The sequence below is a fragment of the Microtus pennsylvanicus genome, chromosome 2 (genome assembly GCF_037038515.1).
Source record: "Microtus pennsylvanicus isolate mMicPen1 chromosome 2, mMicPen1.hap1, whole genome shotgun sequence".
In the NCBI taxonomy this organism is placed as follows: domain Eukaryota; kingdom Metazoa; phylum Chordata; class Mammalia; order Rodentia; family Cricetidae; genus Microtus; species Microtus pennsylvanicus.
In genome coordinates this window covers 151860384-151884133 of record NC_134580.1, presented here as the reverse complement: position 1 = coordinate 151884133, position 23750 = coordinate 151860384, and the positions used below count along the sequence as shown (strand labels likewise).

The 23750-nt window shown below is 55.2% G+C and overlaps 1 protein-coding gene and 1 pseudogene across 1 annotated transcript in view; both read left to right on the top strand.

The window, feature by feature from the left end:
- Positions 1–378: 378 nt before the first annotated feature.
- LOC142845269 (U6 spliceosomal RNA) lies at positions 379–476 on the top strand (annotated as a pseudogene).
- A 12483-nt stretch (positions 477–12959) lies between these two features.
- Lama5 (laminin subunit alpha 5) overlaps positions 12960–23750 on the top strand; it is a 46242-nt gene continuing 35451 nt past the window's right edge. Inside the window, exons 1-2 of the mRNA XM_075963308.1 lie at positions 12960–13314; positions 17250–17402. Coding sequence (XP_075819423.1) covers positions 12994–13314; positions 17250–17402 — 474 coding nt within the window. The 5' untranslated portion in view covers positions 12960–12993. The remainder of the gene's footprint in view (positions 13315–17249; positions 17403–23750) is intronic.

The following is a 23750-nucleotide window of genomic DNA, read 5'->3' as shown; positions in this document are numbered from 1 at the left end:
CAGATCTCATTACAGATGGTTGTGAGCCACCATGTGGTTGCTGGGAATTGAACTCAGGACCTCTGGAAGAGCAGCCAGTGCTCTTAACCACTGAGCCATCTCTCCAGCCCCCATTAATTTGTTTCTTGAGATAGGGTTTTTCTGCGTAGCTTTGGAGCCTGTCCTGAAACTCACTCTGTAGACCAGGATGGCCTCAAACTCACAGAGATCTACCTGCCCCTACCTCCTGAGTGCTGGGATTGAAGGCATGTGCCACTACCACCCAGCCAAATTAATTATTTTAATTAAAATAATTAATTAACCTTGAAATCAAATAACAGCCAGTTTCTAGTCAGCCTTGTTCTGGTGGCCAAAAGTTAAAAATATACGTAGATTGTAGCATTCATTTCAGCACATATACTAAAATTGGAATGATATAGAGAAGATTAGTATCCCCTGAAGGATGCCATGCAATTTCTGAAGAGTTCCATATTTTTTCCTCCAAGGTCTCTGCTTCAGTTCCTGCCTTGAGTTCCTGCCTTGGTTTCTCTGATGATGGACTATAACCTGTAAGCCAAATAAACCCTTTCCTCCCCACACCTCCTGCAACATAAACTGTAGCAACTAGCCTACTACAACCAAAAAAAAAAAAGATTGCTGAGCTATGCTGGAGATGCTGTCAAGGGCATAGCTGAACTGCTGAGCCCTAACAACATGGATTGGGAAAATAGATTGGCAATTAGCACAATTTTAGCTGGAAAAGGTGGAGTCTGTGTACATGGGGAGGACAGTGTCGTGTGTTTATTCCAAACAGTATTGCTCCACATGGGACTGTTATCATGATGGTTCTCACTAATGAAGGAGTCAAAAATGTAGGAATAGATGATCGTTTTGCCAACTTAGTAGAACAGTGGTTTGGAAAATGGAATAGTGACATCAGCTTTAGCATCCATAATTATAATAGTTGGAGTTGTGATTCCAGTGTTCGAGGTCTAGTCCCAAGGGTTATAGGGACAGCTAGTGCCAAACGGTACCCACACAGCCCTTTCCATCATCAGATGCCCGGGGAAGAGAGGTCTGGTGCCTCTTAACAGAATCTGAAGAAGCGAATATATAACAAAACAGGCGGGGGTTCACGGAAGATTTCACCTTTTTTATCAAACAAGTTGAGTGGTCAAAGGCCTCTGTCCTTCCAGATCTTCTGTTAAGGACGGCATGTTTGTTTAGCCAGATATAATCTGCCTCTTGGAATGTCCATATGTCTGACACCCTGACTCATTGCCACAACTTCCTGGGATAGTTATCTGTTAAAATTTACCCCTTCAGGCTGGAGGGATGTCTCAGCAGTTAAAAGCACAGGCTGCTCTTCCAGAGGACCTGAGTTTGGTTCTTAGCACCCACATGGTGGCCACAACAGTCTTTAACTCCAGTTCCACTGACCTCTTCTGGCCTGCATGGACACCACACATGCATATGGCTTGCAGACATACATACAGGCAAAACATGTATACACATAAAACAATAGTTTCAAAAACATTTAAAAACACCCATCCCTTATCTCTGTATCTTTTCTATTTTCTTTGTTGCTAGTTTTCCAACTGACCAATCAGGTGTAAACTGTGAGGTTGATTCAGCCAATGAGGAAGAGCCAAGTCCCCCTTGAGTTAGGGATAAAGGCTGACACCGTTGGGGCTGGTTATGCTTAGTTTCCGGCTTTGACAGCTACACACCCTTCTGTGAAAAAGCAAAGTTCTGCTTTGTCAAACTTTCATTGATTGATTGAATTTTGGTTTTTCTTGTTTTTTGTTGTTGTTGTTTTTGCTTTTTAGAGACAGGGTTTCACCTGTGTAATAGTCCTAGCTGTCCTGGAACTAGCTCTTGTAGACCAGGCTGCCCTTGAACTCACAAAGATTCTCCTCCCTCTGCCTCCGGAGTGCTGGGATTAAAGGTGTGTGCCACCACTGCTCAGCTTTTTTTCTTTCTTTTCTTTTTTTGATTTTTGGTTTTTCATAACAGTGTTTCTCTGCGTAGCCCTAGCTGTCCTGGAACTCACTTTGTAGACCAGATTGGCCTTGAATTCACAGAGATCCTCCAACCTCTGCCTCCTGAGTTCTGGGATTAAGGGCATGCGCCACCACACCTGGCTTTTATTTTGGTTTTTGAGACAGGCTTTCTCTGTGTAACAGTCCTGGCTACCCAGGAACTTGGTCTTCACCTGACACTGCCTTGGACTCAGAAATCTGCTTTCTTTTGCTTCCCAAGTCCTGGGATTAAAGGTGTACACCAACATGCCAGGTTTTAAAGCATGTTAATTTGAGTGGCAGTTTCTCGGTTTGTCCTGTCTCTAACAGCAGTATTCTGGGTGTGTAGGCCCATGTGGCATCTTGACCCCCGCCTGACAGTGGGGAGAATTCCTGTGAAGATTACAAGAGAAACATTTGTGTTGTGATATTTACGGTTTAGGTTTTTTCTGCTATTTTTTTCTTTTTTTAACCTTTATTTTTATGTGTTTTGTGTTCTGTGTTTACGTGTTTTGTCTGTGTGTATGCACAGGTGCATGTAGTGCCTGCAGAGACCAGGAGAAGGCACCAGATCCCCTGAAAACAGGTACTGACAGTTGTGAGCCATCATGTGGGTGCTGGAACTTGAACCTGGGTTCTCTGGAAGAGCAACCAGTGCTCTTAACTGCTGGGTCATTTCTCCGGTGCCCTGTTTTTGTCTTGTTTTGTTTCTGTGAGAGGTGGCTAGACATCCAAGGGCCAATATTCCATAAACACTCCCAATCTGTGAAACTTTTCTGTACACACCTGTTTGCTCAACCCTGAACATCTCTGAGACTCCACCCTTCCCGTGTGCTCACCGTGAATTAACCAGCTGAGGTAGATTGTGAGGTCAAGCGCCTACCAATGAAATGAGGCAGTCACCACCTGCCTCAGCATTAAAACTAAGTGAGCTCTCTGCCCCAGCGTGGTTGTCAGCGAAGTTCAGCTTGTGTTTCACCCTTACTGCAAAAAGCGCCTCACTTTCTCTGTGTGTCATTGCGCCTCCCGGAGAACAGTCTTTTCTAACAGTCCTGAGAAAATAGACAGATCCCATTTTACAAACGCGGAAAACAAAGCTGAGTGGGAGGAAGTCAGTCTTTTATAGAGTCAGAATCCAGGAGCCTATGGCTCAGGCATGCACTGCTCAGCCTGGAGCAGTGTTAACAGGGGATTCAGAATTTGGGGACCTCTTGAGATGCACAGCTGGGAGCCTGGGTGTACCGCAGAGGAAGCGCCCGCTCCCCCAGGGCCCATTCCATCAAAGAGTAACTGTCATCTGGGTGTGGTGGAGGCTGCCAAGACAAACCTGAGGCCAAGGTTTGCAGTGGAAAGAGAGAGAAATCCAAATTCCTGCCCAGGCAAGTTGCTGGGCTTGACTCCCTCAGCCTGGCTCCGTAGCTCCTGGAGGCTCTACCCCACCAGCTTTACAGTCTCTCTGGAATGTTCTTAGAACCCAAGGAAAAACTGCAGGAGAGTCAAGGCCCTGTGGGAAGGTTCAGAACTCTCCTCTTCTGTGCCCTCCTGCAGCAGGAAAGGAAGGCAGCTCAGCAGGGTTGAAGTCTATCCTGAGCTCCTGGCGACAGTGGGCTGAGCTTTCCAGCTAGCCTTCTGAGTGTGTAGGAAGGCAGGGACCCTGGATGCACTCTATTCTGGCTAGCCACTGAAGTCTGAGCTGGCTGTGCCGCTGAAGCCAAAGCTGTGCACTGCAGGGGCCATCATTCAGGTCCATGAAGGCATCCATCTGAGAAACCCCCTTGCTCCGCTCCCAGCGTCTCCACTGCCTTATGTTCCTCCTTGGCCTGCTGTTTCCTGTGAGCACTTTGCCTACTCCCTTTGTGGAAACCTCATGGCCACAAAACCAATGGGCAGTGTTCTTCACTGTATAATAAAGCCTGGACACTCCCTGCCTTGTCCGGCCCTGTCCTGCCCCAGGCCCAGCCACGAAGAGCCTCCGGGCCCACTCCTACTTCCCCATCTGCCTGGCCTGGGCTCTGTGCAGCCCCTGCTGTCTGGCCAGCGTCCCTAGTTCCAATTCCAGGGTACCGGAACCGTAGTTCCCATCACTCTGGGTATTTGTTCAGTTCAAGTATAGACAAGTACCTGTTTGTCCCAGCCTGAGAGGGGCAGGGCAGGGCAGGTGGCGGTTCAAGAGAGTTCCAGAGGTTTCCCACAGGACAGTGACAATATGGGAGACATTTGTGTTTCTCAACACTAGGGACAAGGACAAGGGCTCTTTGGTAGAGGCCATGGTGGCTGCTCATAACCACATGGGTACAGGCCACTCCCTATGGCCTGTGACAATCTAAACAGTCAGCAGTGCCTACAGGACAGGTTTTGTTTTCATTTGGGGGCGCTGGGGATGGGACTTGGGGGCACTCTGCATTCTGGGTCAACACTTACCATGGAGTTAAAACCATAGCCCAGTAGTGGGTTGTTGGGGGGTTTAAAGAGCTATGGTCCCAAAAAGGAGCTACATGGCTGGTATGGTGAGGGAGGCCTCTTAGAGGAGTGGACTCAGTTTCCAAGTGAGCAGACCTGAGCTGGTCTTGTCCCTCCCACCATAAAGACAGGCGGAGAATGCTGGTGCCACTGTGTACAGAGACAGGTTCCCAGTGGTGCCAGGCCTAGGGGAATTCCAGAAAGAGGCCCACTGCATTCCTCTACCTGGGTGGGCAGGGGCGGGGACTCTGCGCATTCCTGGTAGAGAGAGGGGCCCACAACCTGCGCCAGCATCAGCAGGGACCCAGATAACCTCTACCCAGGCTCAGCTCGGTGGACTTGGGCTGGGCCTGACTGAGGACAGCAGGGGTCCTGCCAAACCTAGAGGACTAGAAAGAGGTCAGTCTGTTAGGTCGGGGCTTTTCCAGCCTGGTGGGCAGGGTGGAGCAGAAGCATGCAGGTTGGGGAGGAACACAGTGTCACTGGTATCTGGGGTCAAATGTCCACCAGCATCAGTCACAGGTGGCCTCTGCTACAGTCTGTCCTGGGAACCGGTTTCTAGAGGTGTTGTGATTCCAGGTGACAGTGTCCCATCGGACCATACACAGGCCTGCTGAGGCCAGGAAGTGGCCCCTGGCTCCATGCACAGAGGTGTCTCCGGGACTGGGTCAGAGGGCCCAAGGCAGATGATGACCAAGGTGGGAACACACAATTCACACTGTGTCCAGTGGTTCCAGGGGTCACGTCTCGCCTGACAGCATAGCAAGGCTGGGGAGAGCTGGGATCCAAGCATCACCAGCCGCTAGGAGTCTGGGTCCTCCTGTCAGGAGATGGCACAGCGGCTCTCCCTCCCACCCTTAGCAGGACTGTTGCTGGGGTCCCAAGAGAAAGCCCAGAGAGGACAGGCACAGCCCCTCAGCTCCCTACGGAGAACACTACTTACAGCACCACCTCCTCCCACACACGCGTCCTCAGCAAGCAGGAGCCTGCGAGTCTTCGCGTGTTTACATTCCCTGGAAATGTATCTCCACTCAAGAGTCATAGGACAAATATTTTGCTAATGTTGAAACTTGGGGCAAACAGAGACCTGGAGCAGAGCCTCCATCTTAGTTCCCCCCCTTTCACATAGGTAGGAGCATAGCTACTTTCCAGGTGTGACCTTCATGTTCCCGGATAGCCTGGCCTGAACTGAAGGCTGCCCAGCCTGGCCAGGAGCGGCCTGCAGGCCTTACAGGATCTCGCTGTGGTAACACCTCCCACATCAAGGAACTTGAGCTGGGCACCACAAGTTCCTTCTGAACTTTCTGCCCACATGGGACTTTCCTAGCCGTCTGCTATCTATCAGTCTGGGGTGACGGCCAATGTTAGGATAGTAGCTGGGTATCTATCACTTCGTAATTTGAAGCGCTGTAGACCCCAAGAAGACATGCACCAGGTCTCCTGTATATGGGACGGGATGGAGCTTTTCCAGCCAGACTCCAGACTCCACAGGACCCTGGGCTGGTGGTTCTACTTAAGACAGGACAGGAGGGCCCATAGCTCTTACTTCCTGGGTTCCCATGGTATCTCTCTCCAGTATGCGAGCTGGGCATCCTGGGTTCACTGCAAACCTAAACATGGGTACAGGCCTTGAGGCCTTCTAGTGCAGGTGACGGCCCAGCTGCTGCCAGAAGTCTGTGTGGCCACGGTTGCCAGGACGTAGCCCTGCCTCCACTGACTGACAGCCTGATCAGCCCCAGGCACCTGCCTTGCCCTCAGGGTCCCCCATCGGCTCCAAGACCAGATTCAGTCACTGATCTTGCACAATGGAGCCTCCCTTTGAGACCCAGGAGGGCTAAGGCCGCAGCATGTTCTGAGCTGTCCACATCCAGCCTTGGACAGCCTCTTGAAAGAGTTGGCCCTCCAGGTCTGTGGAAGAACAAGTCTTTCTCTCATCCTACAGGAACCTCCTTCCGGTGCTAGTCATGGCTGGCAGTCACTGGGCCACCTCCACCTCTCAGCTGTAGGGCCTGTAGACTTGGATACACAACACCCTGTGGCTGGCTCCATGAGTCAAGGGTCTGTACTTACTTCTAGAGTTGCCACCAGCCTGCCAACATGGCTGCACCTCGGCTGTGTGTGCAGTCAATCCCCTCACACTATTTAATCACTCGTGGCTCTGCTCAGGGGCCACAGAGCAAAGACCACTCCTGTAGGCCTCAGGTGGCAAAGATGATGTCTGAGCACCGAGTCCTTAGCCCGCTTGGCCTGTCTCTCTGCTCAGCCTCCAGCACGTGGCACAGGAAGGGGCTGGCCTCCGGCTCAGTGTGAGAGCCATGGTGGACTGGACCTTGGGTCACGTGGCTACTTGGATCCAGCAGTGACTCAGCACTGGGCTTAAGTGTGCAGAACCATCCCACCTCACGGGCTCTTGTGTGAGGAGCTGAGTGACTCAGAGTCATTAATTCTTTGCTGATACTGTTTTGATTTTTTTGGGTGGGGGTGGGGGGGTGGGGGGGTGGGGTAGGATCGAGACAGGGTTTCTCTGTGTAGCCTTGACTGTCCTGGAACTTACTCTGTAGACCAGGCTGGCCTCCAACTCAGAGATGCGCATGTATCTGTCTTCATGGTACTGGGATTAAAAGCCTGTACCTCCACAGTCTGGCTACTGTTTTGATTTTTAATGGAGACATATAAAGTGTTTATTATCAAGAAAAGCCTCCACATTCTTCTTGGATATACCCATGACTCAGTCACTGTGACCAGTGGTCTCGGTGTGCTAACCTTACGCAAAAGGTCTCCCAAAGTGTTCCTCGGTCATCCCATATCTTCATGGAGCCATGACTCAGTCCCTGTGACCAGTGGTCTCGGCATGCTAGCCTTGCGCAAAAGGTCTCCCAGAGTGTTCCTCGGTCAGGCGGTGGTCAGAGTTTGGCTGTGTTTATTAGCCTCCATGTCACTTCTAACGGCAGTCACAGACTGTTAGCTGCTGCCCGTTGATGCTGGTGTTAGTTCTCACAAACCGTGCTGCAGTTTCCTGGGGGAGGGGGGCTTCGGTGAAAGGACAGCAGCAGCCGCCCAGGGACAGCACACTCCTCCCCGAGCTGGGGCAGTGCAGCACTTCCGTGGTGGAGGAGGAAGGATGGGAAGCTACCTTGCTGTGTAAGGATACCATGTCCCATGATCCTCATGAATGAGAACCAGGCCCAGCGCCACCTGGCAGTGTGAGGCAGGATCTTGGTGCCCTGGAGTGACTAGTCCCTAAAGTAGCCTCAAGCCACTGCAATATCACAAATAAGATGTTGAGTAAGGGAGCATGGGGGGGTGCTCTGGGTGCCTTGGGGTGGGCTCGGGGGGAGGGAGTAATGTCAGGGCACAGCTTCTGAGGACAGTGAGGAGGGGTTCCTAGGAGGCAGGTGGAAGAGACTTGGGGGCAAGATAGGGGCACTTGCAGGTCTGAGAAGCTTCTGGAAACTCAGCCCTATGGCAGCTGCAGAACTGGGGCCTTTCAGCTTGGGGGTCCAGGGTATGGTCCACTGTCCAGCCCAGTCCTGTCAGGACCATTCCAGACCTTGCTGCTGAGTTTGGAAGGTCTGGGATGGCACTGACCAGAGGGTGAGAGAGAGAAACAGATAAAGATAGAAACACAGAGGCAAAAACAGAGAGACAGAAGCTGTAATAAAAAGACACAGAGAGAAGCAGAAATAAAGATGGAGGTAGAGACAGAGAGGCAGAAAGCAGCCTGAGAGGAATGAGGAGGGTTAGGAGAGATGAGGGTGGGCAGAGGGGCTGCTCAGTGAAGAGTGGGGCTGCTGGGCCCAGGCGAAGGAGAACTGTCTGGTGGGTATGTGTGGGGTAAGCAGACCTCTAGTTCTGTTTCTGCCAGTGCGGAAAACCTGGCCCAGTTTGAGTTTAAGGACCCCACACGTCCATACTCCCGAAGCTCCTCTGCTGGGCTGTGGCCAGAAGGCCCGTGGGAAGCAGCCCGACCATCCAGAAAGCCTTTCCCTGCAGCATGCAGGCTCTGCCCCAGGGCCTTCCCTCAGGAGAACATTCCTTCTGAGCTGAAGGCCTCCTGGCCATATAAGGCTGCCTGTGGGCACCTCTCACAGGCCCTCACTGCCCCCCCTCCACCTGACCCATGGGAGCCAGTTTGACCAGCCAGGGTAGGGAGGGGCCTCTTGGAGCACTGGGCAGCCTTGGGGCAGAGCACAGCATCTCTGAAGTGCCAGTCTCCCACTGTTCCCAGAGTTCCTCTTGCTCTCTCTCTAGAGGCTTGCCCTCTCAGGGTACTATCTAGGAGGTGATGGGGATGGAGTAGAGAAGGCAAGATGGATCCCAAACGCTGTATCTCTCAGCAGCAAGGTGCCTGGAGGTACGCAGATGCTTTCTCTCCCACATAGTTCCTAGGAGCTGATTCACCGTAGAAGGACCGTTCTTTTTATTTGTTGGCACCTGGGGTCCCCAGGCCTATCCCTTTCAGGAAGCTGGTGGGCCTAGAATGACCTGACATTTGTCTCCTAGGCGAACGGCTGGTCCCCTTGTGAGCTGTCAGGTAGAGGAGATGTCTGGCCTGGATGCAGTGTGTCTCACCTGTAGTACGCTCCAGCAGGGAGGCTTCTGGGGAGGTCCATCCTTCCGGTTCCTGACCCCGCCCCCCAGTCATGGAAGTGGACGGATCAACAAGAAAATAATTGGGGTGTAGTGACGAGGGGTCTCCCTGGGAACATAGATCTTCCTTCAAACTTCTACAGTTTTCTTTGAAAACAATCTGGGCTCAGGGCAGGGGAACCCAGAAGTTGGACTATTACTTATTGGGATCTAGGCACCTCATCCTGTCCACTAGTGATCTAAATCCAACCCTTAGATAAACTCACTAAGGCTGGGGGAGCATCCAAGTTGGACCCTGAATTCTTGAGCATCACATTGACCTCTGCATGGAAGCCTCCCTAGGTTGTATACCTGTTATAAGTGTTCCTCTCTCTTCAGGACATCCAGCTAAAGTTACGTCTTCATCTGACCTGTGGAGAAGAGAAGCTGGGTAGGGAGAGGAACCTTGAGGAGCCCTGTGTAGTGCTTGGGGCCTGAGCCACCATTATACTCTCTCCTGACACACCCCACCTAGCAGGCCCCCACCCTTGGGTCAGTGCCTGCGGAGGTAATGGGCTGCTTGGACCTTAGGTTCTTCTGTGGAAACAAGACAGTATACTATGTGCAGGTATACATATATTTTCATGGAACCATGGCTTGAAGGTTCTAAAGAACAATGAGGGGAGACATCCCTGCCTGAAGAACAGTCAGGAACTGTCTCCAGGTCCTGTCTCAGACCAGAGATGTCTAGTAGCCCTCAGACCCCCCTTATGGGTGCAGGAGCCAGGAGTCTTTTGGGAGGTAGACCAGGTAGTTGCCCTTGGGACAGGGTTCTCCGAACTTGGGGGAGGAGTCTCTGAGGCTACCACGACTGCCCACCCCCAGATCACCAAGCTCCCCAGCTCTAGGCTGGGTTCACAGTGCACAGTGCTGATGGAGGGACACCATGTGCTACTCTGCCAAGCAGTGGTCAACAGAGGCCAGATGCTGTCCTTTGGGTTTACGACATCCTGATGTCAGCTTCTCAGGGCTGTGATTCTTTTTGGCATCTGCCCAACCTGAATCTTTGGAGGACAGAGCTGGATCTTGCTGACAGCAGCTGTCAGAGTCAGCCCTGCTGCTGGCTCCTGGCTGCCCGCCATGGGCAGGGATAGAGGTTCCCCCACTGGCTCCCTGAAAGGGCCTCAGAGCAGCCCTGAGAAAGGGAATGTGGCTTCCATACTGGTTTTTCTCCAAAGCCTGTCCCTGTGGAGGCACAGAACTGGACCCTCTTTTAAGCTGTGAGGTGGTGAGAGTCAACTCTCTGGGAAGGTATGACAGCCAGCCTAAGATGGACCCTAGTGACATGCTTGAGTGTAAACAAGGGGCACCCTCTTGTCCTCTGGGTGATTCCCCAGGGGCTCCCATGGTGGGCGTCTGGAGCTGAGGCAGATGACTCACTGTCTGGCTGTTTCCAACAGCTGTCCCCAGGTTGGGTGGCTCAGGGGCTGATGTGTACCCCTAGGGTGTCATTGGAATAGGACAAATATACCAGACTTCTTCCTCCACAAGCTGCAGCTGACCCCTCTGCTTCCCCCTGAGCCCGGGCCTCTCAAGGCCAGCTTCCTTCAGGCCAGACAGGCACCTTCTTCTGTAGGTGCTCGGCAGAACCCTCTGGTGATGTCTGGGCTGACAGAAGAAAGGAGTCAGCCCTGGGGACTGGTGCCCAAAAGATCCCAAAAGGCACGCCTGAGAACAGAAGTAACTGATTTAATTCTTTCTCTCTTTAAAAGTTCAAACTATTGACTGCCTCCATCCATGAGGAAGAAAATTGACTGGGTTGCTTATGATTTAGAGGAAATTGAAGATCCTGGCCCACTGTAGCGAAGACTGGGATCCGGTCAGGAGGGAATGGGGGTAGGCGTGAGTACAGAGGGGAGTGGGCCGAGGAAACCACCTCGTGGGATATCTCCTCCTGCTCCGTTCCCCAGCTCCAGCTGCTCCCTCCTGGCGCAGGCACACCAGCTGCTACAGGGTAGGGGTAGAGTGTGGATACCTTGCCAGTCCTGTACCACAATGCCCTGTGCCCACATCACCCGCCCCGCTCTACCGGCCACCAGTTGCTCTCGGGGCAGCTGTCTGCTGGGAAGTAGCTAGCTTGGGGTTAACCCTCTGGTTGCTGGCTGCTGGGCTGAGTCAGCACATTCTCAGGCATCTGCCCCTCTCTTCCACTGGTCAGTCTTCTGGGACCAATCCCAAGTACATCTGGCCTGGCCACTAGGGGGCTCAGAGGAGTCTTGGCACAACCTTTGCCCTTTAGCTCCTCTAGAAATCCACATGAAGTCAGCAGGCTATCAAGCCCGGCGGGCAGACACTTTAATACTTTATCTTTCAGCCTCAGGCTTTTTGGACCCCCAGTTGTCAAAGGGAATAGGGGTTGGAACAGCTTCCTGATGAGCATGGTGGGGCCTCCAGGCAGTAGGAGGGTGGGGCCAGCCCTCTGGGAACCTGCTACTGACCCAGCTGTGCCTCACACGGGGCCATAAATCTGCTCCTGAGCCTACTCTACCGAATTCCGGATTCCTCCCGGTCTCCCGCCCTCCCTGGACCAGCCCCTCCCCCACACCAAGCCTTTACAGCAAAGGGAAGCCGCTGCCTAGCCCTCCCCAAGGTGGGAAACTGAGAGGGAGGTTGTAGAAGAATTCCGGGGAAGAAAAGGTAGAAGGATCCAGGGAGGCCAGCTTGTCTCAGTCGAATTGACCTGTTTTCAACGGAGGCAGGGAGCCACCCAGCCCCTTGGGGTTTAAGATTTGTAGGAGGCTGGGGACAGCCAGGAAGACGCGAGGGTGGCGCAACCTTTCCTAACAACTACGGGGCAGGACCCGGCCAGGACACTACACCAGGAACCCACTCGGACCCTTGGGACATTATCCAGAATCCCAGGAAGATGGGAGCCCTACCCGCAAAGTGGCCTGGCGAGGAGACTAGGGGGAGCTGCTAGCCCTGCTGCTGTATCCCACTCCTACCCGCTTGGGACTTTCCTGGAGATGCGTTTGGCCCTAGGATCCAAGGGGAGAAGACCCAGAGGCTGTGGCTGAAGTGAGGTCCACAATTATCTAAGCTCAGCCTCTAGGGCCCTTGATTCTTGCAGCATGGACTCAGCCTGGCAGATCAAATGGAGCCCACTGTACCCCCCAAACACAGGAGCTAGAGGCACAGCTTGCTTAAAAGATGGATAACCAAAGTCTTAGACTGGCACCTACAGGGCAATGAGCGTCCCTGGAAATGCCCTATGGGCGGGCACCTGTGTCATTCATTTGCTCCTGTCCCGATCGATTCCTTATTGCAGAGGATTTTTAGCCAATACGGGTAGACGGGGCTAAATCTGCCCCGACAATGGAGGAAGCTGGGGGTCCCCTCCTGTCTAGTCTTTTCCCGACCATTTGCAGATCATATCCCCTCTGGGCCCCCACCCACGGCCACACACAGTTTATACAAACACCAACAGAGAAGGAAGAAACAGGATAGGGCAACGGGGAGGCGCCAGGTGGCTGAGACCTGTTTGAAGTTAGGGAAACAAAAAGGGAGCCTCTGGGCGGGTAGAGGCAGGCCCGTATTGCTGGGGTTCCGAGCATCCAGGTTAAAGGCAAGTTGGGGGGTCTTCCTAAGGATCGAAGCCTCGACCTGGGAGAGAGGAAAGGCTCAGTAGCTTCAAGTTCCCACGGTCTGGCCGGGGGCCAGCAGGTGCCCCTTCCGGGACGCTGGTCTGGCCGGGGTCCGAAGGGTTAAGGTCCCCAGGCCGCCCCCTCCCTCGTGCCCTTCCCCAACCCCCTCCTCGGGGCACAGGACTCGGGCGCCAGGGCGGGCCGAGGCGGGGCCTGACGTCCTCGGACAGGCGGAGTCAGCCGAGCCGGCCGCTCCAAACTAGACTCGCTAGGCTCCTGCGGCGCGCGCTGTCCCTAGAGCCGCTGTCCCCAGCAGGAAGATGGCGAAGCGCGGAGGGCGGCTGTGCGCGGGGTGCGCACCGCGCGCCTGTGGCCCCCGGAGCCCCTCGCTGCCTCCGCCGCCGCTCCTCCTGCTGCTGCTGGCTGGGCTGGCGCTGCGGGGCGAGGCGCGGACTCCCGGGGGCGATGGCTTCAGCCTGCACCCGCCCTACTTCAACCTGGCGGAGGGCGCCCGCATCACCGCGTCCGCGACCTGCGGCGAGGAGGCCGCGGCGCGCAGTGCCTCACGCCCCACCGAGGACCTCTACTGCAAGTTGGTTGGGGGTCCGGTGGCCGGCGGGGATCCCAACCAGACCATCCAGGTGAGCACGGGGCGGAGGAGCTGGTTACACCATCCTGCGGTTCCTACTCCAAATCCTGAACCCAGCCGACTCCTAGGGCTCCCCGAGCCGGGTGGGTGTGTGCGGGGGGGAGTCTAAGTACAGACTCTCCCATCAGGACCCCCGGTCCCACGTTTTCATGGATCAAGAAGGACGCCTAACGCAGCCACCGAAACTCGTGCAGAAACTGCACGTGCCTCTGGAAGAGCCAATGAAGTGTCCGGGTCGCGGACCAGGGGCCCCAGAGGCCGGTGAAGCTCGGGTGGGGGGGTTGACCTAGGCAGGAGGGGACCGGTGAGCAGTCCCTGGCGGCCCTGAGTCCCGGATCCCTGAGTGGGCGGGACTTGGCCAGGGTGCCCGCTGACTGTGAGGAGGGGGCGGGAGCTCCTTCTTCTCCCGGGACAGGCTGGAACCTGTTGGTCGCCCGGATGGGGACGACGGAATGAGCGCGGAAGCCGCGCCGGCGCTCTTTCTTCGGGTGTTGGGTCTCACTGTTCCAGCCAAGAGTTGAAGCTTCTCTGCTTGAGATCTGGGAACTCCGGAGGGAGGTGGGAGAGCGCAGGCAGGCAAAGCTTTAACTGAGCGGGAACACCTGTGGGCCATCAGGGGCAGCCCCCTGCCCGGCAGGTGCTAGTCGTTGGGCTTCAGTCTCCCAGGAGATAGGATTCTGTGCCTAGAGACTCCCCGGAGGCCCGGCGTTCATGCTGAACTTGCTGGTGGGCTAAGTAGTCCCTTTGCAGGACCCCTGCCTCACTTTAGGATGTTAGGAGAGTTCGGAGCCCTAAGGGCCTAGTAAGTTTAGCTGCCTGCCCTCTAGGGACCTACTTCCACCTTCCTGGATGGAGGCTGAGGAGGCGGAAAGTAGATGGAAATAAGATCGTCGGGGTGGAGAAAGGGGAGGAATGAAGGAGCTTACTTCTGTTGACTGCTTACCTGACCACCACCCTCTGTGCTGCCCACTTAGCCCACCCTTGAGCCTCCAAGGTGTGGGGGGGAGCTGAGAAGGGCCAGGCTCCCCCATGCTCTGGCTTCTAAGTCTGAGAATAAGAACGTGTTTGGGCCATTAGAGGCAGGGAAACTGAGGCCTGGAAAAGTACAAGCACCTGTGTTTTGAAACAGGAGCTATCTGAGGTGAACAGTTGGAAGTGGGGGTGCCTCTTGGCCTGTGTGGTCCCCTGGGTATAGTGTCTGGGAGCTGGCTTTCAAGAGGGGGCCCAGTCAGGACCTTCAGACCTGACCCAGAGGGACTAACAGGGCTCCCTGGAATGAGAACTGAAGTCCATGTCTACACCCCACACAGCGGTTCCTGGCTCTACCTGTGCACAGGGCCTTCTCAAAGGGCTCCTGGCTTGGATGGAGGTGATTACCTCCGCATAGTGGTAAAGGCCCAGCCAGGTGGTTAGGGGTTGAGCCCCTCTCTGCCGCACCTCCTTGGTGAGAAAGTAAAAGTAACCGCTGCTTTGCCAAGGGCCCACTATCTAAGGGGTTAACCTGAACACCCAACCTCACAGTATGGCCCCAGGGAGTCAGGGACTCTTTATGACAAGAAGGGACTGGGCATCCCAGGTAGGAGCCTGAGTGACTCCCACAGGGCCTCTGGGCAAGGTGGGGTGTGGGTTGGCATTCCTACCCTTCTAGGGTTAGGTGGGCATCAGAAGAACTCGGCTGGCCTCCACTCAGGGCAATTGGTGACTCACTGGAAGGGAAATTCCTAATCAGCCCCTATGCTTCCTAGTTCTGTTCCTGGCAGGACCCTCTGCAGCAGAGGGGTGAAGGAAGCCTGGTTTCCCAGCCCTGTCTGCTCTCAGCCAGAGGTCAGCGGGGGAAGTCCAGCTACCAAGGGTGCTTGTGGCTTGCTGCTCAGTAAATAGCTGGTTGGGAACTCTCAGTGCGACTTCCTGACTCTCAAGACCCTCTCTACTGCCTAAACTTCTGGGAAACTGGAGACCCACCTGCATCCTTGAGCCTGGGCCTGTCTTCTGGAGTCCATGTGGTCTGGACGAGAGGAAGCCTCTCTATGAGGCCTGCCCACCCCATCCTGCTTGGTACCCACGGGGGCAGGGTCCTATCAGTGAATGCCTTGGTCCCCTGTTCCATCCCGTGGCTCTGAGAGCAGTTAGGGGATCATTGGTGAGGTTGACAGGCAGGCTCACCATAGTCCTGGCCCCTCTATGAGGCAACTGTGGGTGGCGGAGTACAAAGGTGTGTCCAACACCAAAGAGCTCTCGGCCCCAGTGGGACCATCCAGATAGTTGGTGTGGGGGGATAAATACAGTAGGCAGTGTCTGGCAGGGGGCAGGCCATCTTCTTGGGTGGTCCAGAACAATGCCTTGAGGTTGACATCTAAACCAAGATCAGAACAGCAAGTGCCAACGCCCCTACAGGCTGCCAGGCAGGAGCTCCCCAGAGGTCAACACCTGGGGTTCTGGGAACCACACACAACCTTAGGAATGGGCAGACAAGGTGGAAGTCCAGAGCTATCTGGACTTGGGTGGGGGCTGGAGGCTCTGTTGCCACTGAGGCCTCCGAATTGGGGCAGGCTTCTTCGGAAAGAAGTCCTGTACCCCATGCTCAGTCTGGGAGGAGTGGGGTCACTTTCTGGGCCACCGTCAGTGTCAAGTCTCCAGGGCTGCCTTTGTGTAGGACAGGTCTGGTTTCCTTGTGGAGTTGGGGAGTAAAGGGGGTTCTCCTGGCCTGGAGCCATAGCACCTCCCCTCACCTACCAGGACAGCAGGCTAGGACTTTGCTGGGACTTCCTAGCAGGTGGCTGGGCTGTGACTGAAGCAGCTGCCAGGCCCTGTATGTGATCTGCTCATGGCAGTGGCAACATTATCCCTACCCTGCAGATGGGAACACTGAGGCTCCCAGGGCATCTTGACTTGGCTTTGTCCCAGACCTCAGATGCAGCAGTTGGGATCCCCAGGTCTCTCCTGCCACTGCCCACATCTTTGCATTCTGCCAGAGCCCCCCACAAGGTGGATGCAGACAGCTTAACTCCTGACTGGAGATCCAACCTAGAAGTACTGGACATGCTGGGGTGGGGCCTTCAGGCACAGGTGGGGGGGGGCATCTGACTCCCCCATGAACCCTCTTCCCCAGATGATTCCTCTTCCTAATAGCTCTTTCTTTATTACTCTTACACACACGCATGTGCACACACACAGACTCACACAGACACATACACGAACACACACACACACGGACCGCATACACATGTGCACACACACAGACACACACACACATGTGCACACACAGATGCACAAGGCACACACATACAGATACATACAGACATATACCACAGACACACACACTATCCCTTTGTGGGATTCCTTGCAGGAAGAGTGGTAGTGTGGTTGTCGGTGGGGGTGAAGGGTGTCTCACCTGCTCTCATCTCTCTTGCTCTTTGGCTGAGTCAATCCCCCAGAGCCTTTCCCTTAGCCAGCCCTCGGCCAGAGCATACTCCTTTTACCTAGAATGCCTCTGACGCTGCCTTCCCATGGAGGCTTGCCTTGATTTTCCTCACCTAAAGCAGGTGTCTCCTCACACTCTGGTTTTCGGGCTGGAGAGATGGCTCAGTGGTTAAGAGCACTGATTGCTCTTCCAGAGGACCTGGGTTCAATTCCCAGCACCCACATGGCAGTTCACAACTGTCTGTGTCTCCAGTTCCAAGGGACCTGACACCCTAACACCAATGCACATAAAAATAAAATTAAATAAATTTGGGGGGAGAGGAAGCTGGTTTTCCTGTAATGTGAGCCATACCTCCTGAACCGATTTAGTAACTGAAAGTTGAGGATGGGAAGGTTGAGGACTGAGACCAGTTTGGGGGACCCAGGGTTCCTATGGCAGGATGGTGGGTCTAGAGGAGAGAAGGGTGCTTAACCCTTCTTGGTCACCTGGCCATCTTCTCCCTGCAGGGCCAGTACTGTGACATCTGTACAGCTGCCAACAGCAACAAGGCACACCCTGTGAGCAACGCGATCGATGGCACCGAGCGCTGGTGGCAGAGCCCACCCCTGTCCCGTGGCCTGGAATACAATGAGGTCAACGTCACGCTGGACCTGGGCCAGGTAGGGTTCATTTTTGTCTGTGCCTCTCCAGCCACCAAGCTCGCCTTGGGCACAAGACAATGGGATTGGTGAGGTCATCATCCGGGGAGGCAGAGCCTGGAACAGGGCTGCTGGTAGCAGGGCCAGCACAGGCAGAGGGGACTGAAAGGGGCACCGGCAAAGGGCACGCCAGAGTTGGTGCTGGCGGGGCACAGGAAGGCCTGGCAGCCCTGCCTTAGGGCCCCTCGTGCCCTCTGCATCGCCTTGGTGTTTACTCTAAGGAATTCCTGATGGAGATGGGAGGGGCGCAGGAATGTGGAGGGAGCCTGGTAGAAGTGGACATTCCTGAGATACCTGTGTGGTGGTGACCACCTTTAGGTCAGAGGGTCAGTGACTGAACCCAGCCTGGCCACTCTGAACCCTCATAGGCCTCCAGGCTCCTGTGCGGGCAGGAGGGTAGATCAGGCTGTTTCTCAGCGATGAGCAAGCTACCCCAAGGTGAACAGGACCTGGGGACTCTGGTGTCACTCCAGGACTGGCTCACACTCACAAAACTCTATTCTGGAATCCTGGCTTATGGGAGTACTGGCCATATTGAGGCTCCCTGGGACCTAGGTAAGGGTATGTAGATGAACTAGGCTTGGTGGGCCTGGGGCCGGGCCTGCTATGGGTTTCATCCTACAGACTTGCCATCCTTCCAGTCCAACGCAGCTGGCCTCTGCTTCTTCCTGGGTCCCTGTGCCTGCCACAGCCTGAGGTGTGGGCAGAGTAAGGTGTTATCACAGACGGGCTGAGGGACAGGCCTGGACACAAGTCCCTGCTTCCCCATTTGGTATCCCATGACAGGCACCTGGAGAGCAGACCGGCTCTCAGCGAGTAGTCTAGAACCTCACAGAACCCGGATTCTCAAATCGTGTTCCGGCAGCCAGTGTGGAGAAGGAGGGAAAGGAGGAGGCGGCCACCCCACCCAGGGCTGTCTGGTTTGGTCTTGACCTGGTCTATTTATTTCCCTTATCTCCCAGCTTTTCCACCATCTGAATCCCTGTACCTTGGAGCCTCGAGGTGTCAGAAGCTCTTTGAACCCAAAGCCATCTCTTTGGCACAGCAGTGGGGCACCCATGAGAGGGCGTGTATGTGGATTATCACTTGCTAGGGGCAACAAGGGGTGCTCAGGTTCTTTTCTTCCTCCCAGCCCTGCCTGGCTGGGTCTAAGGAGGCAGGGGTGAGGTAGTGCTGGGGACAGGGGCCCTATCTCCATGGCAACCCAGAGCAGGTGGGCACTATGCCCAAGTGCAGTGTGGGAGTGAAGGAGGGCAGTGGACTCGGCTACCTCCAGGGCCCAGAGCCACCTCTAGCCTCGTTCTCACCTCTGTCCATTGGGCTTTGGGTTGTTCCCAAGCTGGGAGAGAGCTTCAGGCGTGGTGGCATCTTATCTCTCTCTGCCTCAGTTTTACCAGGAAAGGAAACCCAGTCCAGCTATGTTTGAGAAGAGGCCACTATCAGCCTTCCCTGTCTGCTTTCTTTGTCCTCTCCAGCTCTTGTCACTGCTGGCCCAGTGACTGCCAGCCATGGTAGGGGCAGGAAGCTCTGGGATTGGGGCAGGCAGACCGACTCCAGCCCTTCGTGGGGGAGTTCTTCCTGGGTCTGTGCTGCAGGTCTGGGAGGTCCTTCAAGGCGCTAGCCCTGGGCTGGGGCTCCTTCAGGAAGCATTAGGAAGTGCCTGGCTAGCGGCCTTTGTTCTGGTGAAAGCGGATGCCCTGGGAAGAGGTGGGGGTGGCTGGCAGGGAGCCTTACAGGCCTAGGGAGGGCGGCCTGGGCTGCTAGGCTGCCCTGGATCTTATGTCCAAGGCTGGCACTGGGTTTGGAAGGCTGGTCCCTATGACACCTGTCTGGCAGCAGCCAGGGCACTTGGACTGGACACCTAGGAGAGACTGGGCTTTTATTGGAGGCGAGAAAGAGGATGTTTTCTGCTGGGGAGGGTTGGGAAGAGGTTCCAGTTTCTTGAGTCCTAGCCTGACTTCCAAGGGTTGAAGGGAGCTCTTATATCTCCTTGTATCCTCTGAAGATTTCTGGGGCCCAGTATTCAGGTTGCTGTACCCATCTTCCTCTTTCCAGAGTCAGACCTGGTGCCAGCGAACCGGACTGAGGCCTCATGGCAGCACCTCAGCAGGCAGGGATGAGTAGGCTGGCCCAGGCCTGTGTCCTCTTTCCCTATCCCCAGTCTGCAAACCTGGCGTCTCGGCAGTAGCCCCTCCCTACCTGTGTTGTCAGCTCGAAGGAAGAGGTGAGGAGTGTCAGTCCTCCTGATGGACGGGGGCTTTGTCCTCTCTTGGTAGTGTGGGAACTACTCAGGTGCCAGCCCCAAAGGCCTCAGCTTCAGGACTCTCTGGAGGTACCAGGCTCAGGGCAAAAGAGTATGCAAGGACATTGAGGCCACTTAGGATGAGGACCAAGCTGGTTGGACCTAAGGCTAAAATGTTGGTTAAAGTCAAATTAGGCCAGAGAGAGGGGCCTGCGCCCCAGGGATGGCTGTGTTACTGGATCTTGCCCCCGCCCCAGGTTTTCTTCTCTGACTGGAAGAACAAGAACGCCAGCCCCAGGTGTGGTGGCTCAGTGACTCCTAGACATACCGCAGCCCTGTGCTGAATTGCTTGCCTCAAGCTGTCTGGGTTGAGGGCTCTGTGGACAGGCTTGCTAGTCTCTGGCTGCTAGCGGTCATGAGGCCGAAGCTTCTGGCATGGCTCCCTGGGCCTGGCTGGGCGCACAGCCATGTGGCCAATGTCCTGAGACCAGTTGGGTTGCCCAGGGAAGTGGCAGGAAGTATAGCTGTGGCCAGGCTTAAGTTACAGAGTCCAGGGGCCAGGGCAGGTGCAAGGGCTGTGCCTACCTGACCCCTTTAGCTGAACTCCTGGGGTAGGAGATAGGGGTCCTGCAGGCATGTTCTCAAGTCCTGATTTGGGGCCCCCTTCTTTCCTCTCTGGAAGTTGCTTCATACTCACCCTGTATACCTCTCCCCACCTACCCCTCCCCTCCCTCTAATCCCTCTCTCTCCCTCTGTCTTCTCTTTCCACCTCCTTCTTCCACCTCTCCCCTCTCCTTCTTTCTTCTCTGCTACCTCCCCCTCCGTTACTTCCCTCCCCCTCCTCTACCTCCCTCCTCTTCCCCTCTCTTTCCTTTTCTCACTCCCCTAGCTCAGGAGAGGTCTCGGCCCCAGGGACCGCGGGTACCCTGCTTGTCCCTTTGATGCCACCCTGGCTCTGTGTCCACATACCACTGTCCCTCACCCACATCATCCCTTGCTCACTCTGTGTGAAGTGATGTGCACCTCCCACGCCACTCTCTCTGACTGTCCCCGTGCCTTGGCGGCCCCCAAAGGTTTCCTGTTTTCTGTGTTTTTAAACAAACTCCGCTGCCCTAGCCTCTCGTTGTCGCTGCACCTCTCAGAGGAGACTAAACTGTTTGGGTTTCAGCTGTGGGGGGTCCTCTTGGGATCAACTACACCCTCTGCCCCTCTAGGTGACCTTCTGGCCTGACCTGGCTGGGTGGCGGGGAGGAGGGGCTGGGAGCTTGGGCCAGATGGGGTGTTCAGGGTCCAGGAGCCCAGCCCAGCCCCCTGCTGCTATTCAGGATCTTGGCGTCTGCTTAGCGGGGACCCCCTAGTTGACAGCCTCCTGTCCCCTGCAGGGCCGCTCAGCCCTGCTGGTTCCTTTACAGTTTTCCTGCTGTGCTTAGGACGTCCCTGTGGATTGGGCAGATCATTCTGTTCTGGGTGTATAGCGTGGTTTTCGTTCTTGTAAATTTTATGAAACTGTTGTCATGTAGTCCAGGCTGGTCTTGAACTTGCTACATTACTGAGGATGACCTTGAATGCCTTGTCTGGACCTCCCAAGTGCTAAAATTACAGGCGTGTGCCATACCATACCTTAGACTTCTATCCCACGCTTTCGTGAATTATGTGGCTCCTTTGCCGTCTGTCCAGGTCCTCCTGCGGTTTGTCTTTATTTTTGTTTTTGAGTGGTGGGCTTGCCTGGTTGGCTCCCTGGGCTTTACTGTCCCCTATCTCTTGGGGTGGAGTCCACACATGGCCTGTTTTTGACTCCCATGTCTGTTGAAGTAACAGCTCTGGCTGTTTACCCAGCTGCTAGCCTGAGCAGACCCTATCACAGCCCCATCACAGCCCTTTCTGTGGTGGCAACATACCTCTACGTGAGGTGGGAAGGACAGAGAGACTGTGGGCTGGACCTATCACCCAAGGTCTTTAGGACTCAGAAGGTCCAGGTGCCCTGGAGCATGATCTGAAGGGAGCGGTCAGGGCATTAGCCGGACGCCTGGGGCTAGGAAGGGCTTCCTGCCTCCACCCACCACCGCCTGGGACCCTGGCCTGTCCCCGGGAATTGGCAACTGGCCTTCTTCCTGCAGGGCGCAGGCTGAGTCACAGGACGCCCGCTGAGTCACTCCTCTAGAAAGGTGGGTTGGTCCCCTCAGCCCCAGAACACGTGCCACAGCCACCGGCCTAGGTCTCCCTAGATCCCAGAGGGCCAGGGCAGAGCACTGACCCTTCCTGGAGGTGCCAGTTGTGGCCCATCTCTTGGTGAGGTGTTATCTGAGTCTAGGAGGCTGCGAGACAGGAGGCTTAACCTTCTGCATACCCACATGCCAGGGCCTGGAAGACCCCACCAGCTCCTCCTCATCCTCATGTGTGATGTCCAGACCTGCTTGGCCTTCCTTAGAACTGCTGTGCCAGATGGTTCCAGGGCTGGCTACCTTGGCATCACCTCCACCCATGCAGGAGACAGGTGCTGTCTTCCAGTTGGGGCTGTAGAACATCCATATCATCAGGGAATTGTCTTATTTGGCCCTTCTCTGTGTACCTCTTCCCACTGCCCTGTCTCTAGGGTGGAGAAGCGGCTTCATAGGACCACATGGTCACCTTGAACCTAGAGCCTTCCCTAAACTCCCACCCTGCATGCCCAGCTTGGTTCACGGGACTGTTGCCAGCATTGTCAGGCAGGGTTATGGGGGCATAACCTCTCTTTTAGAGTCTTGGCCCTCTGAGGTCTGGCTGGGCAGGGGGTAAGAGGGGTATGGTGGCCAAGAGCTTGGCCCCGGCTGCTGCCCTGGAGACGTGCCTACCCCAAAATAGCAAGAATTTTAAAAATAACCAGCGGCTTTTGTTTGCCTTTTGCTTTAAAAGACATTTTTTTCCTTCTGCAAAGAGCTGAGCAGCAGCAGCAAAAAGGTCAGGCTGCCTGGGCAGCTGAGCGGAGCAGGCGTGGCGGGGGGAAGGGCCGAAGCCAGGGGTCCGTGCCCTTCCCGGGTCATACCACGGGCACCGCTGCAGTCCTGGGAGCAAAGACCAGGTTGGAGACGTCTGGGAGGTGCTAGGCACAGCCTTCCGGCTCTCCAGTGTCTGCAGCCAGGAAGCCCTTGAGGATAGCTGCCCAGGGCTGCCGTGGGACCGGCTTAGCTATACAGGGAGAAAGAAGGTGGGATGCGTAAGCACATCCCAGCACAGGGGTAGAAGTTTTCATGCCTTGTTACTCTGCTCATCAGCGGCTTGGAATCAGTATTTGTAAGAGTGCTCTCAGCTGGGAAAAATGCAGGGCCAGCTGACTGGGGAAGGCCAGAGTCTCCAGCAAGGGTGCAGCCTGGGTTTCGGGCCCAGGGAAAGGCGGGGGTGGGCCCCAGGGACTCGTGAGGGCCAGGCTGCCAGCTCCCAGGAGCAGCCAGTGTCCATGTCTGTTATGCCTAAGTTTCCCTCCTGCCTCTTGCTGTCGCTGGCCTGTCTTCTTCATGAGTGTCCTTCTGTCATTACATACTGTTCCGGACCTGCTGGACCTCTATTTTGGGGCCACAGGGCACAAGAGGCTGAGGCGTGAGGTGGAGTGTAAGGTTGACCCTGAAGTGGCTAGGATACCCCCTGGGTGGGGTATCTCCCTGCCCTCACCCACATAGTGAAGTGGACAATGACCTCAGTCCTGGCAGCCCATGAATAGGCCTGTGCCTGGGAGAGGTTGTACTGGCCCCACCCTTTATCCCAGTAAGGACAGCACTCAGATTGTGTCTGGGGGTCCTGGAGTCCGGAAGGAATGCTTGGGGTCTGGGTAGCTTGGATTTCCCCAGGGTTAGAGCCCCAAAGGTTTGTGGTACTGCCTGAAGTACTAGGTGACTTCAGAATGACTCAGACTGTGCGCCGTTCAGTTTTGTCAACTTGACATGAATGTATACATTCCTAGGACATTCTCTCTCTCTCTCTCTCTCTCTCTCTCTCTCTCTCTCTCTCTCTCTCTCTCTCTCTCTCTCTCTCTCTCTTTCTCTCTGCCTCTCTCTCTCTCTGCTGGGTTTCTCTGAGTGGTCCTGATTGTCTTG